Source organism: Suricata suricatta, chromosome 1 (genome assembly GCF_006229205.1).
Source record: "Suricata suricatta isolate VVHF042 chromosome 1, meerkat_22Aug2017_6uvM2_HiC, whole genome shotgun sequence".
Taxonomy (NCBI): Eukaryota; Metazoa; Chordata; class Mammalia; order Carnivora; family Herpestidae; genus Suricata; species Suricata suricatta.
In genome coordinates this window covers 15,020,460-15,041,634 of record NC_043700.1, presented here as the reverse complement: position 1 = coordinate 15,041,634, position 21,175 = coordinate 15,020,460, and the positions used below count along the sequence as shown (strand labels likewise).

General features: G+C 40.6%; 2 protein-coding genes across 6 annotated transcripts in view; one reads left to right on the top strand and one right to left on the bottom strand.

Moving 5' to 3' along the window:
• Positions 1-6,539, top strand: part of LRP2BP (LRP2 binding protein) — a 31,253-nt gene extending 24,714 nt beyond the window's left edge. For all 4 annotated transcript variants that reach the window (XM_029934625.1, XM_029934636.1, XM_029934618.1 and 1 more), the window contains 2 exons: positions 1,197-1,309; positions 6,193-6,539. In XM_029934625.1, coding sequence (XP_029790485.1) covers positions 1,197-1,262 — 66 coding nt within the window. In that variant the 3' untranslated portion in view covers positions 1,263-1,309; positions 6,193-6,539. The remainder of the gene's footprint in view (positions 1-1,196; positions 1,310-6,192) is intronic.
• Positions 4,475-21,175, bottom strand: part of SNX25 (sorting nexin 25) — a 131,081-nt gene continuing 114,380 nt past the window's right edge. For both annotated transcript variants that reach the window (XM_029934602.1, XM_029934607.1), the window contains 6 exons: positions 15,898-16,062; positions 13,229-13,346; positions 9,290-9,356; positions 6,213-6,394; positions 5,604-5,704; positions 4,475-5,073 (listed from right to left, as the gene is read on the bottom strand). In XM_029934602.1, coding sequence (XP_029790462.1) covers positions 4,993-5,073; positions 5,604-5,704; positions 6,213-6,394; positions 9,290-9,356; positions 13,229-13,346; positions 15,898-16,062 — 714 coding nt within the window. In that variant the 3' untranslated portion in view covers positions 4,475-4,992. The remainder of the gene's footprint in view (positions 5,074-5,603; positions 5,705-6,212; positions 6,395-9,289; positions 9,357-13,228; positions 13,347-15,897; positions 16,063-21,175) is intronic.

The window sequence follows — 21,175 nt, the reverse complement described above, 5'->3', positions numbered from 1 at the left end:
TTATACTGATTTCCAAACCACGTCAATTTCAAATTCTGTGCTACCCTTCATGTCTTTTCTAAATAAATATAAGCAGAGAAAACTCTGGGTCAACAATATCCTGGAATGTGGTCTATATTCATCCTAAATAAAACAGCAAAACAGATGGCAATCTTAAAACTATTTTCCCCATGGTAGGAGATACTATCCCCATTACTCAATTTTGGCCATCGTATTTCATAGCAGATGCTTTTAAAAGGGGAGAATATTCTAAAGTTGTGGGCCAATGAAGGATCTGGAATCCTGTCTCATGAGTATCAACTGAGTGTTTTATTTAGAAACAAAAGGACAGGAGTCTACACAGTGGTCTCCACCAGCCTAAAAGGCTGTCCTACAGAAAAGCAGCAGTGGGGCAGGGAGCAGAATGATAGCCAATGGCAGTGTGTTAAGCGCAGAAAAGATCAGGCCCTGGGTGATGCGGAGACGGGACTAGCCTGCAGGCAGGAGGCCCACACCTGCTCTCAGCTCTGCCACTGTCAGAGTGGTCCCTGCCAACCTCCTTGCCCCTCAGGGTCTCCACGAACCAGCTCTTATTCTCCTAGGACCTTTACTGATTCTAAAGCATATGGAAGGAAGCTTCAGCTGAGTATAAAAAAAAAAAACTTCTAATACAACTGTTCAAGAAATAAACAGAAACAAAAGTTTTCCTATAAGATGGTGACTTACCAACCAAGCAAGTATCTAGTGACCAACTGTCATGGGTACTGAAGGGACAATTACCACATGAAGTGTGGTCTGGATGAGATAATCATCTCTGATGTCTCTTCTGGATTTTTGACATTTTATGCAGTTATATGCACTATTACTTAATGCTATTTATCATAACAAAATTTTAAAGTAAGATTCTCATAGACACTGGTATTCATATAATAAGATAATAGCAAGTTTGAGGCCAAATGTTAATGCTTTCCATGTTACTTATTTTAATAATTCCTAACATAGAATGCTATCATCAGTGTGTAAATTCCTTTTAGTCTTGGAACTGATAAAATTTTCTCTTTCAAGTGCCAAAAGCATGTTAATTTTCAGGGTGATCTGTTTCGCATAGGCTAATTTGAACTCCTGTTATCAAGAAAAAAACTTTTTAAAAGGAAGAAAGAAAGAAAGACCCAACAATTCGAAATGTATCTAAATAACGGACTATCTTTGATTTTAAGGCATGTCGTCTGAATCCTGCATTGGCAGATGAACTTCACTGTTTACTTATCCATCAAAGAATTTAGATCATAAGGCCTATCAACAAAGACCATCAACCCTGGAACCTTAGAACGTGTGTATATTTAGAGTTGCTATGTTGTTTCGCTATTTTCTGCATCCCAAGTTACTATATTCTGGGTATTCTACTGATTACATGTTACCTTCGTTCTTAAATCTGTAATCTTGTAACCTGAAACCTTAGCTATAGGATCTGATTGCTAAAAGAGTCCTTAAAGATCCAGTTCTTGGCCTATCGACTGGCTTAGATCATATCAAATACAGAAAACCACTCCCTAAACCAAATTGTTATTATTTTTTTAATACAGAGGGTCTAAAAGACTTAGCGCAGTCTTAGCTTTAATAACTTCAAAAGTATAAATACCACAAACTTATAAAAAACACCGTTTGAATGTTCAACTCTTTGTTTTCTTTAACCCTTACTTAATCCTGTGAATTTTTGATGATTATTTTAATTTGTTTTTCATTAAATTTTTTTTAATTTAAGGGACACCTGGGTGGCTCAGTCAGTTGAGCATCCGACTTGTGCTCAGGTCATGATTTCGCAGTTTGTGAGTTCAAGCCCCGCGTCAGGCTCTGTGCTGACAGAGCCTGTTTCAGATTCTGTGTTTCCCTCTCTCTCTACCCCTCCTCCGCTTACACTCTGTCTCTCTCTCAAAAATAAATAAACATTTAAAAATCTTTAAGATTCATAAAACTTATAAAAAGTAACTGTCAAGTAATATTTTTAAATAAATTTGTGTAGCATTTATACTTCTGAAGCAATTAAAGCTAAGACTGTACTAAGTCTTTTGGGACATCTTGTATTCTTAAAAGAAATTCTTTTAAATAGTTAGCTAATTTATTATAAACTTCAAAATAAGGACATTTAAGAAATTGCTTAGAATCTTCCCTTAAAGATCTTAGTAAGACAACTGCTATATTCTTGATACGATAATCAGTTAAGAGAGATGTTTCTTTGTGCTTAGATTCATTTGCTAGATTTAAAAAACCTTAAGACTCATCCTCAAAGCAAAAATGAAATGAAAAAAATCTCAATTAAATCATCTCTCAATATAAGAACAGCATCTAAATATGTTAAAATTTTAAATTAGGCTTTTTCCTTGCATTAATGAGGTCTATAAAAACAAAAGTTGACAATATAAATAATAGCATCCATATGGAGAAGACTGTATAGCAATATGTGTCTGAAACAGATACACTGAAAACAATCTCTTAAAGATACCTCTGTAAACATACTACACTGATGTGGCTTCATTTTATACATCACTATCATCCTTTCAGAAAGTGGACTTAAACAGGACCTCATCTTAGTACAACTATCTACAGGTGCCAGTTACTAAAGAAGTATGTGTGCTCTGGTCTCATGTTCCAGTTTGTCTGTTACTTGAACTTCATTTTGTCGTACTATAAAAATGAAAGCAATTTCAACAGACTTAGGTCTGTGAAATGCCCTCAAAAGACAAAATACTTCTCCCTTAAATCTCTTAAGACATTTAAACTTAAGCCATTCCTGAAAACTATTCCTTTTCTTTTAAAAATCTCTACTGAAGACTCCCTGTTTTCCTCCAGGAATATGATTCAATACATCAAAACCCTTACAAGATTTCCTACTACCTAGCTTACATCTCTTCTACCATGTAAGCCCACGTGCTTTGCTCCTGTTCTCCTAATACCATCTATATAGAATATTCCTTCAACTGTCTGACAATCTAAATTCCCAACCAGTATTCTTTTCTCCACGCTTAATCCAGTCCCTCAGCCTGGAAGAACCCCAACATAGAAATGTAGTAAGGCAGGGCTTGATGGCTTTAACGGCACACTTAATAGATATGTATATCTCCTTTTATCCCAAAGATCACGTTTTTGACTGCCATTAAAATATAGGTCTGACAAATCCCAAAGGTAGGAATTTGACATGTGTCATATGTGGTAAAATGCTATGCTATTAAATGTCTTCAGTAAATCCAACATAGAATTTAAAATTTCAGTTCACTGTAGTTATCATAAAGGAGGTACTTCCGGCACAGATGAGTCCCTGCAAACTACCACTGGGGCAGACCGTGGCACACACCTTGACCGTGAATGGAGTCAGTCAGTCTTTAACTCAAGTGAGTTGAGGCTTCCAGATCATTAATCTTAAAACAAAACAAAACAAACAAAAAACTTCTAAGATCCCTTATAGTTGATAGCTCATGAAAAAGTTAAAATTTATCTTAAATAAAGACTGAGGCGTCAAAGTTAGTTCTTTTTCTCATTTGCAGTATAATCTTGTAAATGCTATGGTTTAATTATGCATAAGGTAAACATTACCAGTAACTGTGTTACGATGGCTTCCTGGGGTTTGGTGATTTCACTTGCTTCTCTTATCTGAATGTGTCTTCTCTACACTCCTGTGAAGAATAATTCTTATTCATACAAACAGCCAACTTTGGTTTTGTTTTTTTCTGAAGTGTCAAATATCATCCTGGTTTGGAAAAAAAGGATCAGAGAGCTGTGACTGAAAGAATCCCAAAGATAAAATTTAGTTTACTAATTTTTAATCATTTATGTTTTAGGACTTAGGTTCCCTATCATGTATGATCTAGCAATGACATAATCAATACTGCTTTAGTAGAGAGACAGTATTTTTCTTTGATGGATTTCAAACTGAATTTTTGCCTATTATCTTACTCTTAATATTCCTGGAGGCTACAGAGAGCCCAGTGTTTTATTACCACTGCAAGATAGATGTGAACGTTTATTAAGTGACTGGTTCATGGCCCCACTATTGATAACAAAGCACCTGCATCCTGGATCTCACCTAAGGCCCCGCAAGTCCACAAGGCCTGATGATATAAATAAGCCCCTCAACTCCCTGAAGTCCATTCCCACCTCTGTTCCCCTGTATCATTCCTGCCCACCCTTCACAGCTCGGCTCCTACCCCACTCTCCCGAACACATCGTTCCAAGCACTAATTTGGCTCTCCTCATTCACACTAAAAATTAGATTTTTCACATATTCATCCTGTGTCTGGAGAAAGACAGCCAATTCTATCCTCCTTGTAGAAGTCCTTATGTGCACAGTGGTTTTGACCAAAACAACAACAACAACAAAAAACAAAACAAAACAACAAAAAAAACCCAAATTAACAAAAAGTACTTGTGATAAATATTTTAACTGCCTGATGTATTTTAACTTCATTTTTTTGAGACGTACACACCTTAAATATCATAGAGCTCTGTGATTCATTTTTATATTTTATTGCTTCAAATGCTTCAAACTATGGGAAATCTTTGGTAAAAATAAAGACAATAAAATTTTCACAAGAACTTTACACAAAGCATTGCACAACAATACTCTTCAATACACATGAAATAATATAGGAATGTTCAAGAGTCCTCAGTGAGGAACGTAACTGTACAATATTCATAGTTCTTCATTTTAAAACAAAACAGGTTTCATAAATATTTAAAATATTTCCTAAGTTCTTATCACATATTAACATTTGTATTTCAATCAGCGTGTTGAACTTTTATTAATATTATTAAAATAAAAATAATGAACAGAAGTGTGTTTTCTGTGACAGCATCAAGTCCTCTCTGCCCAACCAAACCTGCTCACTTCACACAAAACTAAAGGGAGGTAACTAACATAAAAATCAATGTGGTTCTCAATCAAGCCCTCTGTGGAAAAGAGGAAAATATTTCATGTCTATTGTTACACAGACATTTCTCTGGTGGTTTATTTGCGCAGTCTCAGACTTGACCAGCTTTCAGTTGATCTAAATGACTTCTGAGCTCAGGACACAACTCAATTAGCAGCAATTCCATCAGCACCTACACCAAGAAAGGAAAACAAAAAGTAGAAACGTGTTTTTCTTATCCAAGGGTACACGCCTATGTCTAAGAGGAAAGTCTAATATTAGGTCTAAGAAGATTCTCCACAAACCAGTTACTCTCAAATGAATGGAACTAATATTACATAAACTCCATTTAATATCAGACTGACTCATTTCAAGGTCTACTTGCCATTTCACCCCATCAACAGTATTTAATATGTAATATTATTAGACAGATGACGTGGAAACAGTCTGCTGTGCTGAAAAAAGAAAACTAAGCAGTCATACAAAAATGTTACACACAACTGATCTGAGAGAATGAGAGTCTGTACACTGGAGCACTGTGTTTTTTTCTCTTACCAAACTGAACAACACAACGGTCAGATAGACAGATGAAACTGAAGCACAGTAAATAAATGGGCTCAGAGTTATACGTAACAAAGATGATTAGGTATGCAACCCCATATGTGAATAGAAACGTAAAACTGAATTAACAGTTAATCCTCTGGTTGGCTTTAAATTACTCACATATAACAGATGCTTATTGGCTCTTGTTTCCTGCAGTGCACTGAATATTTTTATTATACCATGACGGGCATTTTGCTGTCCAACGAGGCTCTGAAGTGTATCTGAAAAATCAAGTTTACATTCTGTGCTATTACCAACAGGATGTTTACAATCCATACATATTCAGTGAAGGAGACAGAACATGATGTACCCGCAACAAATATAGGCATTGGGGCTGGAGGGACATGGACGATTAGTTCTTTCAAATGTTTAAAGAGAAAATAAATTTATTCAGAATTTTTCAACATCAGGCATTTATACAAACTTCGATTTTAACACATTGCTATCCAATTAAAAATTAACTTCTCTAAACAGTGTACTTCGGCAGGATTTTCAAAGCATAAAATTTATTATCTGTTCTAAAACATTTTTCTAATTAAAAAAACATTACAACCACTACTGTTCTTGAGATTCTCAGTATAATTTCCTAGCAAGGGACAAGTTTTAAAATAAAAACTGATTTTTTTCATTGTAAGTAACGTTTTCTGAAAGATATAAATGAAAAACACCTTAATAAAGTTAGCTCCCTTTTTATGTCTGTACATTTCAGGATCAGAACTGAGGCCTCACCTGGAATGTTCTCAAGCAGTTTCTGCTGTGCTCTCTGTTTTGTTTCCTGACTTTGTTCTTCGCTTCTGATTGTGGTTGGAGGTGCCAATTTCCCATGTGGCCAGAAAGCATCCCGGAAAACGTTGATGTAGTAAACCAACATTTGCTCACTGAAAATCCAGTTCACGGTGTCCCGGATTTGTCTTTTAAAAGAAAAATGTTTCTTGGATGAGGTTTTGAAAAATTTTATCCTCTATTCTCAAAAGGCCATTTATCAGTGGGGAGGTTAAGATATAGCCTCATCTTTATATCATGTTTGATGAATAAATTAGGAATTGGATTTTTAAACTCTGGCTCTGAAAGATATTTTTATTTGGCTGTGCTGGGTAACCATCTCTAGACCTCACACTTCCATCAGCACTGAGCTCTCCGCGGGTTTGCCCCGCAGTACCTTGCAATCTGTAAGGATAAGAACTAAGAGGAAACGGATTTGTTTGAAGCCTGCAACTACTCTAACTGTGCACAGTACTTCATGTACCGATTTCTCTATGAAGTGGCTTCAACTGAAAACACACATTCATTTAAAGACTGTTACAAGTGGTGTGGAAAACTTCCCTGAGCTCCTGGAGTCTTGGGGAAGAACCTATGTTCGCTGTCTCTCGTGTTGCTACGGCAGATGGTGCCGGGCAGAGTGCTCTGACCCAGCGTAAGCATTTCACAGGCTCGTGAGGCAAAGGGAAAAAAAGATTCGACCTTTCACCCTAAAGTGAAGGACTCTGGAAAGATACATGGCTATGTAGTGTAGTTCACATTTCCCTGGGAATGAGAGTTGGGCAGACATTTGACTTGCACAGGTAACAAATAAATGGCTTTTATCTGGTTATCCAGGTCTTCCACATAACCCTGTTTCACTTAGTCATTAGAAAAATTCTAACCCATTACAGGATTTCTGTGGTCAAGAGACAACACAGTTCAAAGAGCCCAAGAGAAGTTGTGAGGTTGAGGGGGTAGGGGTGAAGAATCCTCTTGATGGTGCCAGAAAGACTTGAAATTTCAAACTCAATTCATGAATAACAATAAATCAAAAGGCCTTTAAAGAAATCTGACTTCCCAACCGGATCTTTAGAGGGGCAACGTAAAGCTTTCAGAAATAGTATCTGAAATAGATGTTTCAAGCCTGGTACTTGGCAGTTACAGTTACCATTGTTGTCCAAACTCTACTATGAGTTAAAATTGCGTTAAGTCTGTTTATAACTGCACGTCTCCTAAGATACACCTCCCATTACTGCCTAGGACTGAACATATCTAGACCAAATAAAATAATTGTATTAATTTAATGGGACTTCTGCTTGAAGACAGGACCTACCAACCTGCATGCCTAAGAAAAATATACATTAAAATGCAGACACCGTTTCCCCCCTCCTGGAGTCGTTTTGAGTAACTCACTAGCACTACATGAGGAAATGAAGTAAGAAAGATTTCAATTTGCAACTTAAAATTAGGTATGTGACTCTTACCAAAGGCCATCACCTAATTATTTTCTATGAATTTAAGTGTGACTCTCAATTAGCCAAAACCATAGGAAGCTTCTGAATCAATTTTGGTACATGAAGTTATAGCTGGTACAAGGCATGAGGCATGTACTATACTGCTGCTTCATTTTATGACGTGTCGTCTCTGCTAAAGGCAAAAATAGCAAAGGGCCAGGTGCTCCATTGTTTCTCTACCTGATAAAAAGCCCACTGAAATGAACAGCCTGCAAATTCTCTACATGAGGCCTCTCCTCCAAGCCCCAAAAAATAACTGCCAAAGGTATTCGCCACACACAGACCACCACTGCACAAATGGGAGCAAAGAAGGTATGCATGATTTGCTGAAATGGACAAGGAAAATAAATAAATAATAAATAAATAAAAAGTCTGGAGTACTGAAAAATATAGTGCCATTTTGGAATTTCCTTTACCCAAAGCCTATCTATGTAACAGTCAAGAGGTTTGCGTTAGATTGAAATGGTATGTTAAACAGGCCATTTTTCTGATTAAAACAAAAGCCTATGATATTAAGTCAACTAAATAAGCCACTAATACCCATTGTTCAAATATCTTAGAAGTAAATTTTACTTATGACCACAAGGAAAATATCTTCTGTTTAGGAGCAAATAAAAAGATAACTTGTTCTTTATTGTTTCTCTTAAAAATCTGGAAGATTTACATGATAAACATATGTACAAGGTCACTATGGTGATTTTAACAGCTAATCTTTCACTTGGAAAAATCTGATAATTTCATCTTAAAATACTTTGCTGTACAAAAAAACTGACTCCCCCCCATATCTTTTTAGCAAATAACTCACATTTTTATAGTGCAGGAAGTCATAATGTTTATCTCTTGAAGAGTACTGGATATAAACTCTTTAAGTGTACGGATAATGTACTATTGCTTAGACTATACATACAGCTTACAATAGTGTTATATATCCACGTACCTCAGTGGATGGATATTAAGATATTAACTAACAAAAGCAATTACCTCTTTAATATTACCCAACTGGGGGGGGGAGGGACCCATACGGTTTGCATTTCCCTCCAAATAAATCCCTGCCATATGATGCTCATTGTACTTTCATTTTGGCTTCGAGTCTAAGGCTGAAACTGATACCATGCATCATATACCCAAGATACTCACACTGGTCATCATGACCAAAAGGGAACTTTACAGGACAGAACTTTTGGGGTTTTTTTTTGTTTTTTAATTTTATTTAAGTGATCTCTACACCCAACGTGGGGCTTGAACTCACAACCCTGAGATCAGGCGTCACACACTCCACCCACTAAGCCAGCCAGGTGCCCCTACAGAGCAGAATTTTCTGACCCTGTCAGACAGAATGCTGAAGCTAGCTCAAGCCTTTATCATCTGGCTCACCATGAATTCTGTGGGAGAAATTCTTTCCCTGTCCAGTCTTAGAATCCATAAGGAAACAAAAAGAGAAAATAGAATTCCTTCAGCTAGAGCGATCTCTGGCTACTATATCACAAAGTTGTTTGACTTTTAAGGTAAAGAGTAAGGCATTAATTCAAACATTAATTTCATGCAACTCACTTGTTGATGGTTCTTCCAAAAGTGACCTGAACGAGAGCAATTAACGTTCTTCTTACCCATTTAAACACTAAAACAGAAATCAGAAGGAAAGGATTGTCACAGTATATCTCAATTCTGACATTTTCACAGCTGCACAAAGCATAAATCTTACCGTTTGACTCAATCTGAGTCCTGACACCAAGTAATGACTATGAATGATATCTGCAGAATTTGGGTCCAGGTTAGCAAACTTCTGTTAAAAAAATTTTCTTCTCAGCTTTCATTTTTCTACATAGCAACTGAGGAGATGAAGCCTAAGAGTTTTTATAGCTTTTCACTGCCTACATAGCAGCTGAGCCAGCAAGAGGAAATAATACTCTATTTCCTATGTCCCCAGGCTACTTACATGTCTGTTTTCCACCAGCAGACAGTGCAAAGCCTATTTTAGATTTCTGTCTGGCTTGTTGAACCCAATTTTCTAACACACCGCTCTCAATAAAAAACATCTGTAGTCAAATGTTGACAAATATTTTGAAATATTAATGAACTGATGGGTCTAACTTCCCTTTTGGATAGCAGTTTGTAGATCACTGCATACTTTTATGTATTTTATGCCTTTGGGAGAAAGGTGGACTTGAAGAGCCGGGGGCCCGGGTGAGCTGTGAACTTGGCGTTCTCCTGTGCCGCTTCCCAGAGCAGCAGGGCCCGCATCGCCTTCTCTGAGCCTCAGTTTCCTCACCTGTTCAAGGACAATATTAACATGTGTTTCGCTTTACAGATCTTGTTGATATCTTATGGGAGTGTTGTGAAAGGTTGGGCAGAACTAAACTTTAATTACTAACATGAAGACACATTTTTAAAGGTACAGGATATGAATATAAACCGGAAGGCAGCAAAGAAATGCTAGGATATTTTAGGTCTGCAAATTGGAATCTAAACTGAATTTTCCATAAATTCACATCCATTCACTGAAATGTTTAGCTATTCACACATAAGCAAATGAAAAATTCAGGCTTGGCTCTTAGAGTTCAGGGCTCCTGCTCTGGTAGGAAAACCTAAAAGGGACTACCACAAACACCTCTGTATGAGGCGAACCACCTAAACAAAATAAACAATGAACACAGACTTGGCACTAGACTTCAAAACATTCCAAAGTCATTTCTAACTTTTAAATGAATCTAAGTGTCCAGTTAAAGTAGTGTTGTTAGCCTACTCAGACTCAAGTAAGAGTCTGATATATTCGAATCAGAACTATGCTTCAAAGGTGTCTTACATTTTTTATGGAATTCAGAGCATGCTGATAGCTTGCAGACCTGTTCATTTCAGGCCGGCCCTGAGGCTGGGAGGCACACGCCTGCGGTGCTGATCACCTCACCCTGGTTTTCTAGGGCTGGAGAGAGGCCGCTCCCATGCAGAGCGTCTGAGGACACAGGTAGCTCTAAGAAGAATGCCTGGCAGCCAAGCGGCAGTCATACATTTTTTAAAAGGCTGTATTACTGATCCCCTTTTGTACACTGAGCTAGAGCAGGAAACAAAAATGTCTTTGGAACAAATTCTCTCCCATCACGGGTACGCCTTTACTACTTGCTGCCAATCCCCAAACCGCACAGGAATCAGCCCTATTATTCCCTCCAAGGACTAATCTGTTCAGACACATAAGCAGCTGCAGCAACACTAGGATTTTGCTGATGGCACATATACCACATCTCATTATAAATGATGTTCTATTTATTCCCTCTCTGAAATGTCACCAGCAAAACCAAATACGCTTCTAAGCAGGCGTGTGGCGGAGGAAACCCAAGCGGCAAAGATAAGACTCTGGGCCCTACCCCCCTCCACCATGTCTCTGGGTCCCTCTGTGTCACAAAGGCCACACTGACCAAAGGCTCACACGGTGCTTCCTTCCTCATTCTAATCAACTCCTCGGGAAACAGCAAAGACTCACGATTTAATGAGCCAGATTTCACTGAGGAAGGGTCAGATTTTGGGTGGAAAGCTCATTTTCTCTGCCTACCCTGAACCTAGCTAAACATCAGTATAGATCTTAGAGTGTCTAAAATATGGAACAGGGATAGATAGCTTTTTCATCTGAAAGGATCTCCAGTATTTAGATAATATTCTATCACAGATTATTTCTTTATTTAACCATCCCCCATTTCTAAAGTTCAACCTAGTTCCAAATTTCCACTATTGAAATCATGCTAAAATGAACATCCTTCTGTATAAATCTCTGCCTGTAGTTTAGAACGGGGTCTATGGTTTAATGTAAATTACATTTTTGGAACCCCTGCGGTATAAGTTCACTGAAGGAAGAATCTGTATCTGATGTATTTTTATTTCTCCTTAGTGTGATATCTAAAACATACGCTCCCAAAGTGTCTGTTGACTGTTTTGGCTTTGGCTTATTAATGACCAAAATAATTAATTCTGGCACTTAAAATCTTCTTGCCTGTTCATCCATCAGTGCATCCGTCCAGGCATTTTATTGATCAACTACTATGGATGAGACATCAGAGTAGATGGTGAGGACTAAGACACATAAAACATGCTCAAGTTTATAATAGTACTCGAAATTTTTCATCTGCTATTAATCCTTTAAGTGACTTATTAAGGGATATTCAGTAAGAAGGGAAGCCTAGCCCCATTTCCTGTACAGGACCAACTCCCAGCCCCACGTTCTTCACCCCAAGGGAAAAGATGTTAATCTGCACAGGACAGCACAGGACAGTCACAGGACAACACATTACTGGCTGGTAGCATTAGGAGGCCTTCCCAAAGCTGCCTCCTCTTCTAGGTGGTCGGCTGTGCCTTAGGCACCTGTCCTATCTCCAGCTAGTCCTGAGGCTCCTGGTACTCGAAGTCCACTGGTCTCATGGTTCAGAGTCCTGGGGGGCTATGGAGGGTGTGTGTGGGCAGAGGGTCCTACTCAGGACTCAAGACTTAGCCACCCAGTAGAGTCTGATCTTTTATCCAAGTACCACTCAGGGAGAAGCACCTGTGTGAGTCTTAACACGGGTACTTTGATCCTCTTTTTTTTGCCCTTGTTTCTTTTAAGTACATCTCCCTCAGGCACTCCTAGGGTGACATTTCACAACCTTGGCACTCTTTTGGACAGGATAGCTCTTTGCTGTGGGCAGCTGATGGGGCCCTGGAGGGGGGTTAGCGGCATCCCTGGCCTCTCTCCACAGGATGCCAGGAGCACCTTCCTCCAAATTGTAACAACAAGTGTTTCCAGATATCACCAAACATCCCCGAAGGGACAAAACTATCCCTCCCCTTCCACTGAACTCTGCTCCTCTCTGGGAACAGAGGGAGCTGAAAGGCAGGCTTGAGGCATTTCCCGTGTCCTTGGCCAAGCACACCCTCACGGCACCAAAACCTTGTCTTTATCAACAGGGCTCCTTCCCCAGCTATGCAAAATTATTTTTCCTAGACCTTTAGGTGCTAAAGCAATGAGCCTGCGCTAAATCACATAAAAAAGGAATTCGAAGCATTCTGTCTGTATTCAAAGGAACATGGTAGAGGGTAACTCAGGACCCAAAGTTCCCCAAGTACAGAGGTTGTGACCTCAGGTTCTTTCACAGTATTTGGTTGGCTTTTTTTTTTTTAATATTTTTGTCTTTATTTTGAGAGAGACTGAAAGTGAGCAGGAGAGGGGCAGAGAGAGAGGGAGACACAGAATGTGAAGCAGGCTTCAGGCTCTGAACTGTCAGCCCAGAGCCTGACGCGGGGCTCAAACCCACGGACCATGAGATCATGACCTGAGCCGAAGTCTGACGCTTAACTGACTGAGCCACCAGGTGCCCCTCTGGTTGGCTCTTAAATGGGTTTGCTGATGAGTGAATGGATATAGACACACATGTGGTTCAGGAATAAAGGGATATTATGAGTGTGTGGGTGGGTGTGGGTGTGTAACCACTTAACCAGCAAATACCATTAAATAACAACAAAGAGGCTTACTTCCTCGAAGTTCAAAGATCTCCCCAATCAACATGAAACAGGGCTCAGCCAAGGCATCTTTCCTCCCATCCACATCATCACCATAATCTGACAGGTCACTGTCCTCTTCGGTCTCCTCCTGGGCGTACAGAAAGGTCAAAGGAAGTCACTTAACCAAGAAAGTTGGTAGTTACTCTTTTCTTTCAAATGTAAATTCCAACCTATGTGCTCACATTTCAACCTTAAACACTCTTTTGACTTTCCTACATACAGAAATCTATGCATTGTCAACACAGGGCAAAAAGTATACCTAACCCCAGGGAAAAGCTTGATGTTAAAGGCTTATTTAAGGTTTAAAATAATTTTGAAAACCCTATATCACTGTTTTAGTAAGAAGTGAATTAGTAGATAATAAAATAGTTTTCTAACCATTTTGAATTTTAAACGTAAGGCTTTTTAACTTAAAAGTAATTATTTTAAATTCACTGTTTCTTAACATGTATGTACATTTCAAACTAAGGTCATTATTTCCTTAATGTTTATTTTATTGAAAGAGAAAGACAGAGGATGAGCAGGAGAGGGGCAGAGAGAGAAGGAGACACAGAATCTGAATCAAGCTCCAGGCTCTGAGCTATCTGTACGAAGCCCAATGCGGGGCTTGAATTCATAAACAATGAGATCATGACCTGAGCCGAGGTCGGACCCTTAACTGACTGAGCCACCCAGGAGCCCCTGTAATTGTCATTATTTTAAAGCACTGACTCGAGCTCCGACTCCGTACTTCAGTCAGTCTCATTTCCTGATCTGTATATCAGCAAGTTTCAGTTCAAAAGTGATTACGTGCCCGGCCCCTGGCTGGTGCAGATAGGTGTGATGTAGATGCAGACCTGTGGCGGCCCAGCGCGGTCTGGGGAGACCAACAAGCACACATGCAGGGCGAGTGCGGTCACAGAAGCACAAACACGGGCAGTGGAGGGACACTGCGCCCCGTCCTAATGCTGCAGAGAGGCAACAGCTGAAGCTGTGGCGCCGCGCAGAGGGCTGATAACCGCACTGTGGGGGATGGGAGGAATGGTATACTTCAACTTATCAGATATCGGAGAGCTTACTGGATAGAAGTTCGGTTTAAACTCCCATTCTGGTAAATAATTAAAGGTTGAGCAACCGGGCTCTGGAAAGCCGCTAAGGTGCAACTAGTTTTTTCAAGATTCTGTTAAGCAACCCCTTTTACTAAGACCTGGCAAAGACAGAGTTAACTGGTGAGAAATCGCTGTCACTGTCTCGCGATATCTTATATGTCTAACTATGATTGGTCATTTTAAAGGGACAAAGATTCTTGAAGTGGTAGGTTCCTGCCAAAGCTGGCGTTTGTGTATTACAATGTAATGGCTACCATGGAATGCTATGGATTGTAATTGGATAACTAAATGATGACGTATTCGGTCCATATAATCTCACTACTGCCTTTGTTCAGGGCCAGTCTCTGCTCCTTAACACCAGGGAGAATCATCTCATAGAGTGACTGAGCCATAACGGCAACTCCAGGAATAAATGGAACTCAGGAATAAATGGGAGGTCCTGGAGGAAAACTAACCCACAATGGGCAGACAGCACACGTACGGCTCCGAAGGGCAGAGGTGGGAGAGACGCTTGGGGGTGAGCAGGTTTACGGAGACCTGAGCACCGGTGTGGATATGTTCTGTGGTGTGTACACATCTCTCCCAGCTCAGGATGCATTCAAGTAGCATGTTCCTGCCCATCGTCAGTGCCTTCTGCCCAAACTCATTAAACCAGCCTTGGTGAAGAGGCCGTGGCATTTGGTGATGAACGCCAAGGAGGCAATGAATGTCTCCATAAGGAGATGCCAAATCTCAGCAATGGTCTTGAGCAATTTGCTGAAGATCCAAAGACAGGGCTTCAGCGTCCTAAACGTGAGCCAGGAGCTTGCTCCGCAGGGAAGCCTGAGCTCCAGAATACAAAATCACAAATGTCTGCAGCCTCTCTTTACCCATAAATGTCATTCCTAGACTCATCTGGCTGTGGAATACCCTATGACCTTCCATTCCCTGAAAATGAATTCTGACCTCCTCAGCTTGGCATGACCTTGCCCCCACTTGTACTTTTTGCCTAATCTTCCATTAATTATCCCCCTCCTCTCTAGTCCCACGACCTACTGACTGTTCCTCTGAAGCCGGCCTTCCCCATAATGATGACCTCCGTCTCCAGGGACGGCTGGTCCACCACTTTTGCAGGGGCTCCCATACAACCTACCAATCTTGTTATCACTCTTTTCTGTATCATAACTCTTGCAAATGGCTTATAGGGGAGCACAAGCAAGTGTCCCCAAAATATGACAGCCATCATAACTGAAAATGGATGTGTCTTCCTCCCCCCCACTAGAGCACAGTTTCAACAAGTATCTGGTATTTAAAACAGCCTTCAAAAAGACGTGCCTAAGTCTGCAAAAATGGCACAGTTGGTTGAACATCCAACTCTTGATTTCGGCTCAGATCATCATCTCACGGTCCTGAGACAGAGCCTGTGTTAGGCTCCGCAATGAGCACGGAGCCTGCTTGGGGTTCTCTGTCTCTACCTCTCCCCTACTTTCTCTGTCTGTCTCTCTCTCTCTCTCTCTCTCTCTCTCTCAAAATAAACATTTTTAAAAATGGCACAACCTTTCAGCAGCTCACCTCTTGATGTGAGAAGAAGTCCCGAGGAAGTCTTTCCAAAAATGAGGATAATGAAAAACTGGATTTTTTCCCCTGCACATCAATAACCTTGAGGTAGTCAGGAGAAGGGCTCAAAAAGGCATAAAGTGCTTCGCTCTGACACAGTCTTTCATCCGAAAGCAGGTTCTGTGGAGAAAAGAGGTGCGTTACTCCCAGGGAGGACCCAGCCTGCGCTGCCGGAAACCACCGCACATAAAGGTGAGGGAGGCACAAAGGACTGTGCTGGGGGGTTATCTTCCCCAATTCGCCCCCCTCCCGCTGACACAACATCTGGGATTCATTCCAGTGATCCCAACCCTCTCCCGGTAAACCCTCTTCAGGGTTACTATCCTGCTAGTGGGGATGCTGCGTGGACAGCAGAACCCACTCAGTTTGCATGGCAACAAAAGACTCCTGCTTTGCACACAGCTGACAGATCTGGGGCCACCGCCTCTAAAGTCACCTTCACCGCCTGGGTTTGAACAACTTACTAACTGCCCATTGTGCAAGGACACCAGTGAATCACCCTCCTGTGGCTGTGTTCAGACTCTGTACAAGTGCTGTGAGTGGTCACGCGGCACTGCCTACTGGGCAGTAGTTTCATTCCATTGCCCTCTTCCAAGCAGTGCCTGTTTACATAATTACATAACTGTTTTTACTGGCCTTTAATGTGGAAACTCCCTCAAGTTCTTTATGTACTTATCTGGCCTTCAGAGACAGGAAAGAACATAAATTATGTTTATGTACAAGCAAGTGCTACTCATAGGACAGGAAGATTAACAATATGACCACAAGAATGTCTAAATGTCTAGTATTAAAAGATACAGGGGTTTTGTTTGTTTTGTTTTCTTGAAGATTTTATTTTTAAGCAATCTCGACACCCAGACAGGGCTTGAACTCATAACTCTAAGATCAAGAGTCGCAGATTCCATCAACGGGGCCAGCCAGGTGCTCCCAAGATATAGGATTTAATATGATGTCACTCCTATGTGGAATTTAAGAAACAAAACAAACAAGCTAAGGGGGAAAAATAGAGACAAAGCAAGAAACAGACTCAACTATAGAGAACAAAAAAATGGGTCACCAGAGGGAGGGTGGGTAGGAGGATGGGTGAAACAGGTGATGAGAATTAAGAAATGTACTTGTCCTGGGGCACCTGGGTGGCCCAAATGATCAAGTGTCTGACTCTGGATTTTGGCCCAGGTCATGATCTCATGGTCTGTGAGTTCGAGCCCCACATTGGGCTCTGTACAGACAGCATGGAGCCTGCCTAGGATTCTCTCTTGGCCTCTCCCTCCACTACTCCTGTGCACGCCTCTCTTTAAAAAAAAAAAAAAAAAAAAGGATGTAACTTGTCATGATGAGTGCTGGGTGCTGTATGGAAGTGTTGAATCATTGTATTATACACCTAAACCTAATATTACACTGCATGTTAACTAACTGGAATTTATTTTTTTTTAAGTTTGTATGTTTATTTTGAGAGAGAGAGAGGGAGAAGGAATAATAAGCAGGCTCCAGCTGTCAGCACAGAGCCCAACGTGGGGATCAAACTCATGAATTGTGAGACTATGACATGAGCTGAAACCAAGAGTTTGACATTTAACCAACTGAGCCACCCAGGTGACCCAACTAAGTGAAATTTAAATAAAAACTTGAAGGTTTCAGCCCAGGTTATGATCTCACAGGGATGGGATCAAGCCCCATGTCAGGCTCTGCACCAACAACGTAGAGCCTGCTTGGGATTCTCTGTCTTCCTCTCTCTCTGCCCTTTTCCAGCTTGTGATTTCTCTTTTGAAAATATATAAATAATCTGCAAATAAATACATACATACATACATACATACACAAATACTTGAAAAAACACAATGCAGGGTTTAGGAATAGAGACCAACGGGAAATACTGCCCCACCTATGATGTAATCCCAAGGGGGAGAGGACACGGAGCATTCACTGTGCTTCTCTGCTACCAGAGCCTGCGGTAGCAGAAGAGGTTAAGTTGTAGTCTCAGAGGACTTGGTCCCTGAGAGTCACATGACATTTGCTCAGGCAAAGGTTGAAATCTGATAAACTCCATGACCTTCTCTACAACAAGCACCTCTGAGAATGCCCCATACTGCCACCGGGGGACAGGGGTCCCGGGGCACAACCAACATTCCAGTAGTTGTTAGCTTCCTGCGTCCTGCAAGAAGGCTGGACTGGAAACACGCCCATTCTGCCTCCGATGGAGGGAAGGAGAATAAGGGGGATGAGGAGAGGGTGTCACTACTGCTTTCCCTGGTCCCGGAGCCTTTACTCCTTTGGCAGAGCATCAAACGTTCAGCTGTATGTAAGGACGGGTTAGAAGAAGTGAGATCATCTCCCCCTAACTTGATTTCCTTTAGCTGATCCATACTCTCCAGCACTGTTTATAAGGTAGTAAGAAGTGATGACTAAGTCTTGAACTTAATACAATCAGTATAAAGAAATCATTAAGGGTAATAAGACTTTGGCCTATATTATATTATGAAGGAAAATAATCAAATTAAATACATAGGAAAAGTTAGAAATTCTCAAAGATGTCCGTGGGCATGCTTGAATTTTTTAACTTTTTTTAGAGTAGGCTCCATACTCACATGGGGCTCATACTCACAGCCTTGAGATCAAGATCAAGAGTCACTTGCTCTACCAACTGAGTCAGCCAGGTGCCTCCTGGGGTTTTTTTAGTTTTTAAGCTCTTTGGGGATGGCATCCCAATCCCAACTCCTTCTGTGCAAACACTTAGAGCACAGTGTCCTATTCTAGTGAAGATCTAAGGTGAATATCCAGTGAGTGGGTGATGGAGAAAGGTGTAAGGCATTCCAAGAAGAGTACACAGCACATGCACACTAAGACACAGGACACAGTGCCGCTGGGGCGGGGGAAGGCTGGGGTAAGCGGTGTATGTTTGTGAGGAATGGGGAAGGTGGTAAGTCAGCAGGAATGAAGAAAGACACATGCAACAGCATGGCTGAGAATGACTGGCTTGATTATTAAATATCTGGTGGTTAGTATGCTTCAATAAGGAGCCATCTGTCATAAATAAACATTTAAGTACACACGTGGTCACTGGAATCCCTTTTTCTGCAAGGTCCTGTGAACCCAATAAAAGACTGAGCACTTCAAATCTTTTCCTGTTTGCAGTTAGGGGATAATACTTTGAAACTACAGTCTGCAGTATAACCTTGCGAAATACATTCAATAGTTAGTGCTTCCAAGTAGTCTTTGAGGAAATGGAAAACAATCCAGATCTTTACTGCCTGGTTTGAAATCCGCTTGATTACAAGACAAAAGGCCACTTGGAACCAGTTTCATCTGGCTTAGCTGCAGATTATTCTTGCTCTGGGCTATGCCCACGTGACCTGCGGGGACTCAGGGCCGCACTGGGTGGTTTCTCTCCGGGCACATCAGCAGACCTCGCTAACCCAATTCCATCACCCACCACCCAATGAGGGCACATCTCTGCCCTCCCTGACCCGGAAGGAGCAGGCAAGGAGTGTGCTCTCTGCCGCACAACAGGAAAGGCCAAGCACGCAGAGACGCTCCGCGACAGCAGAGGTTGCAAGGAAACAGGAGAGTCCGCTGGGGGATTCCAAAGCTACACACCCGAAGTTTAAAAACGTTGGATTTTAAAGAACACACATGTCTTTCACGAACAAGACCTTTAACTCATCTGAATAATTCAATCGGACAGTATGCTAGAGTGGGTTTAATTATTTCCCAGACATTCTGAATCAGCAACAAAATGGTAGTATTTCAGTTCTAAATTCTCTTGTAAGAGCATTTAAACATTGATGATTCTCTAACCCAGTTCTGCCATAATTAAACTCAGAACATTTTTCTAAGGTGCAGATTATTTTCTTTCCTAAAGGAAGTTCACATAATATAGTACTATATATTATATATACATATTATGATATCATAAAATAAAATTTTCCCTTGGGAAATAAAATAATTTGTAACTTAGGAAAACCTTAGCATACATACATACAAACATTTAGGGAGACAAAGACAATGGGAAGGAGAAAGATATGAATCTATGGGGAAAAAAGAAACTAACACTTTCAAAGCAACTCTGGCGTTAACTTATTTTTTTATGAATTTTTTTCACGTTTTTTCATTTTTGAAAAAGAGAGAGAGCAAGAGTAGGGGACAGGGAGATGGAGAGGGAGGGGTGGGCAGGGGGCGGAACTCATGAACTATGAACTATGAGCCAAAGTCAGATACTTAACTGACTGAGCCGCCCAGGTGCCCCGACGTCAATTTACTTTAACAACGACTCATACTTCTGATTCAACAACTGTATTTTAATAAAGTCTTTACTAAGAAGTTGGCAACATCCACTAATTAAAATCTCAGGACTTCTAACTACCACTACATAGGCAGTGTTTCATGAGGCGAAGTTCAATCCCTCCAAAAAGAGCTCTGGGGTCCATGGTTTGAGTAACTTAACTATATTCTGCATATATAGAGGTCCCAGCAAAGGAAAAATATATAATGGTTACTACTAAGGACAGTATATCTTTGGCTTTATTCTCTAAAAACAAACTGAAGGCAAATAATAAAGCATTCAGAGGAAGTTAGGAGAATATCTTTAGGACCTCAGAGTAGGCAAAGATTTCCTAACAAGCAGAAAGGCAAAACTATAAGAGAAAAACTGATATTTTGGACTAAATTAAAATTGAGAACTTCGGTTCATTAAAATAAATCAATAACAGAGTGAAAGGGCTATTCACAGAAAGAAACAAAGAAGATCTACGCAACATAAATGGTCTGACAAGAGATTTACATCCAAATCACATGTAGAACTCCCACAAAGTGGTAGGGAAAAGATGGGCAACAGAACAGAAAAGCAGACTAAACCTGACAAGACCCTTCACAGAAAAAAAACTATCCAAATGTGTATCCAAAAAACACACAGGCTGGTGCTTCAAGTCATTAGCTGTCAGGGAAATGCAAGTTAAAACCACAAGATACTACTACACACCCACCAGGATGCTTAAAAAGAACAAAGCCTAGTGGCTTAGGTGGTGATTTCATGGCTATGAGCTCACAGTAAGAGAGTGGAGCCTGCTTGGGATTTTCTCTCTGTTCCTCCCCCACTCACATGCACACACATGTGCACGTTTTTCAAAATAAACAAATTAGTTTTATGTGTTTTTTTAAAGGAACATGGCAGAGAGTCAGTGGCAGTGACGATGGGAGAAATCAGAAATCTTACACACTGGGGTGACTGTAAGAACTA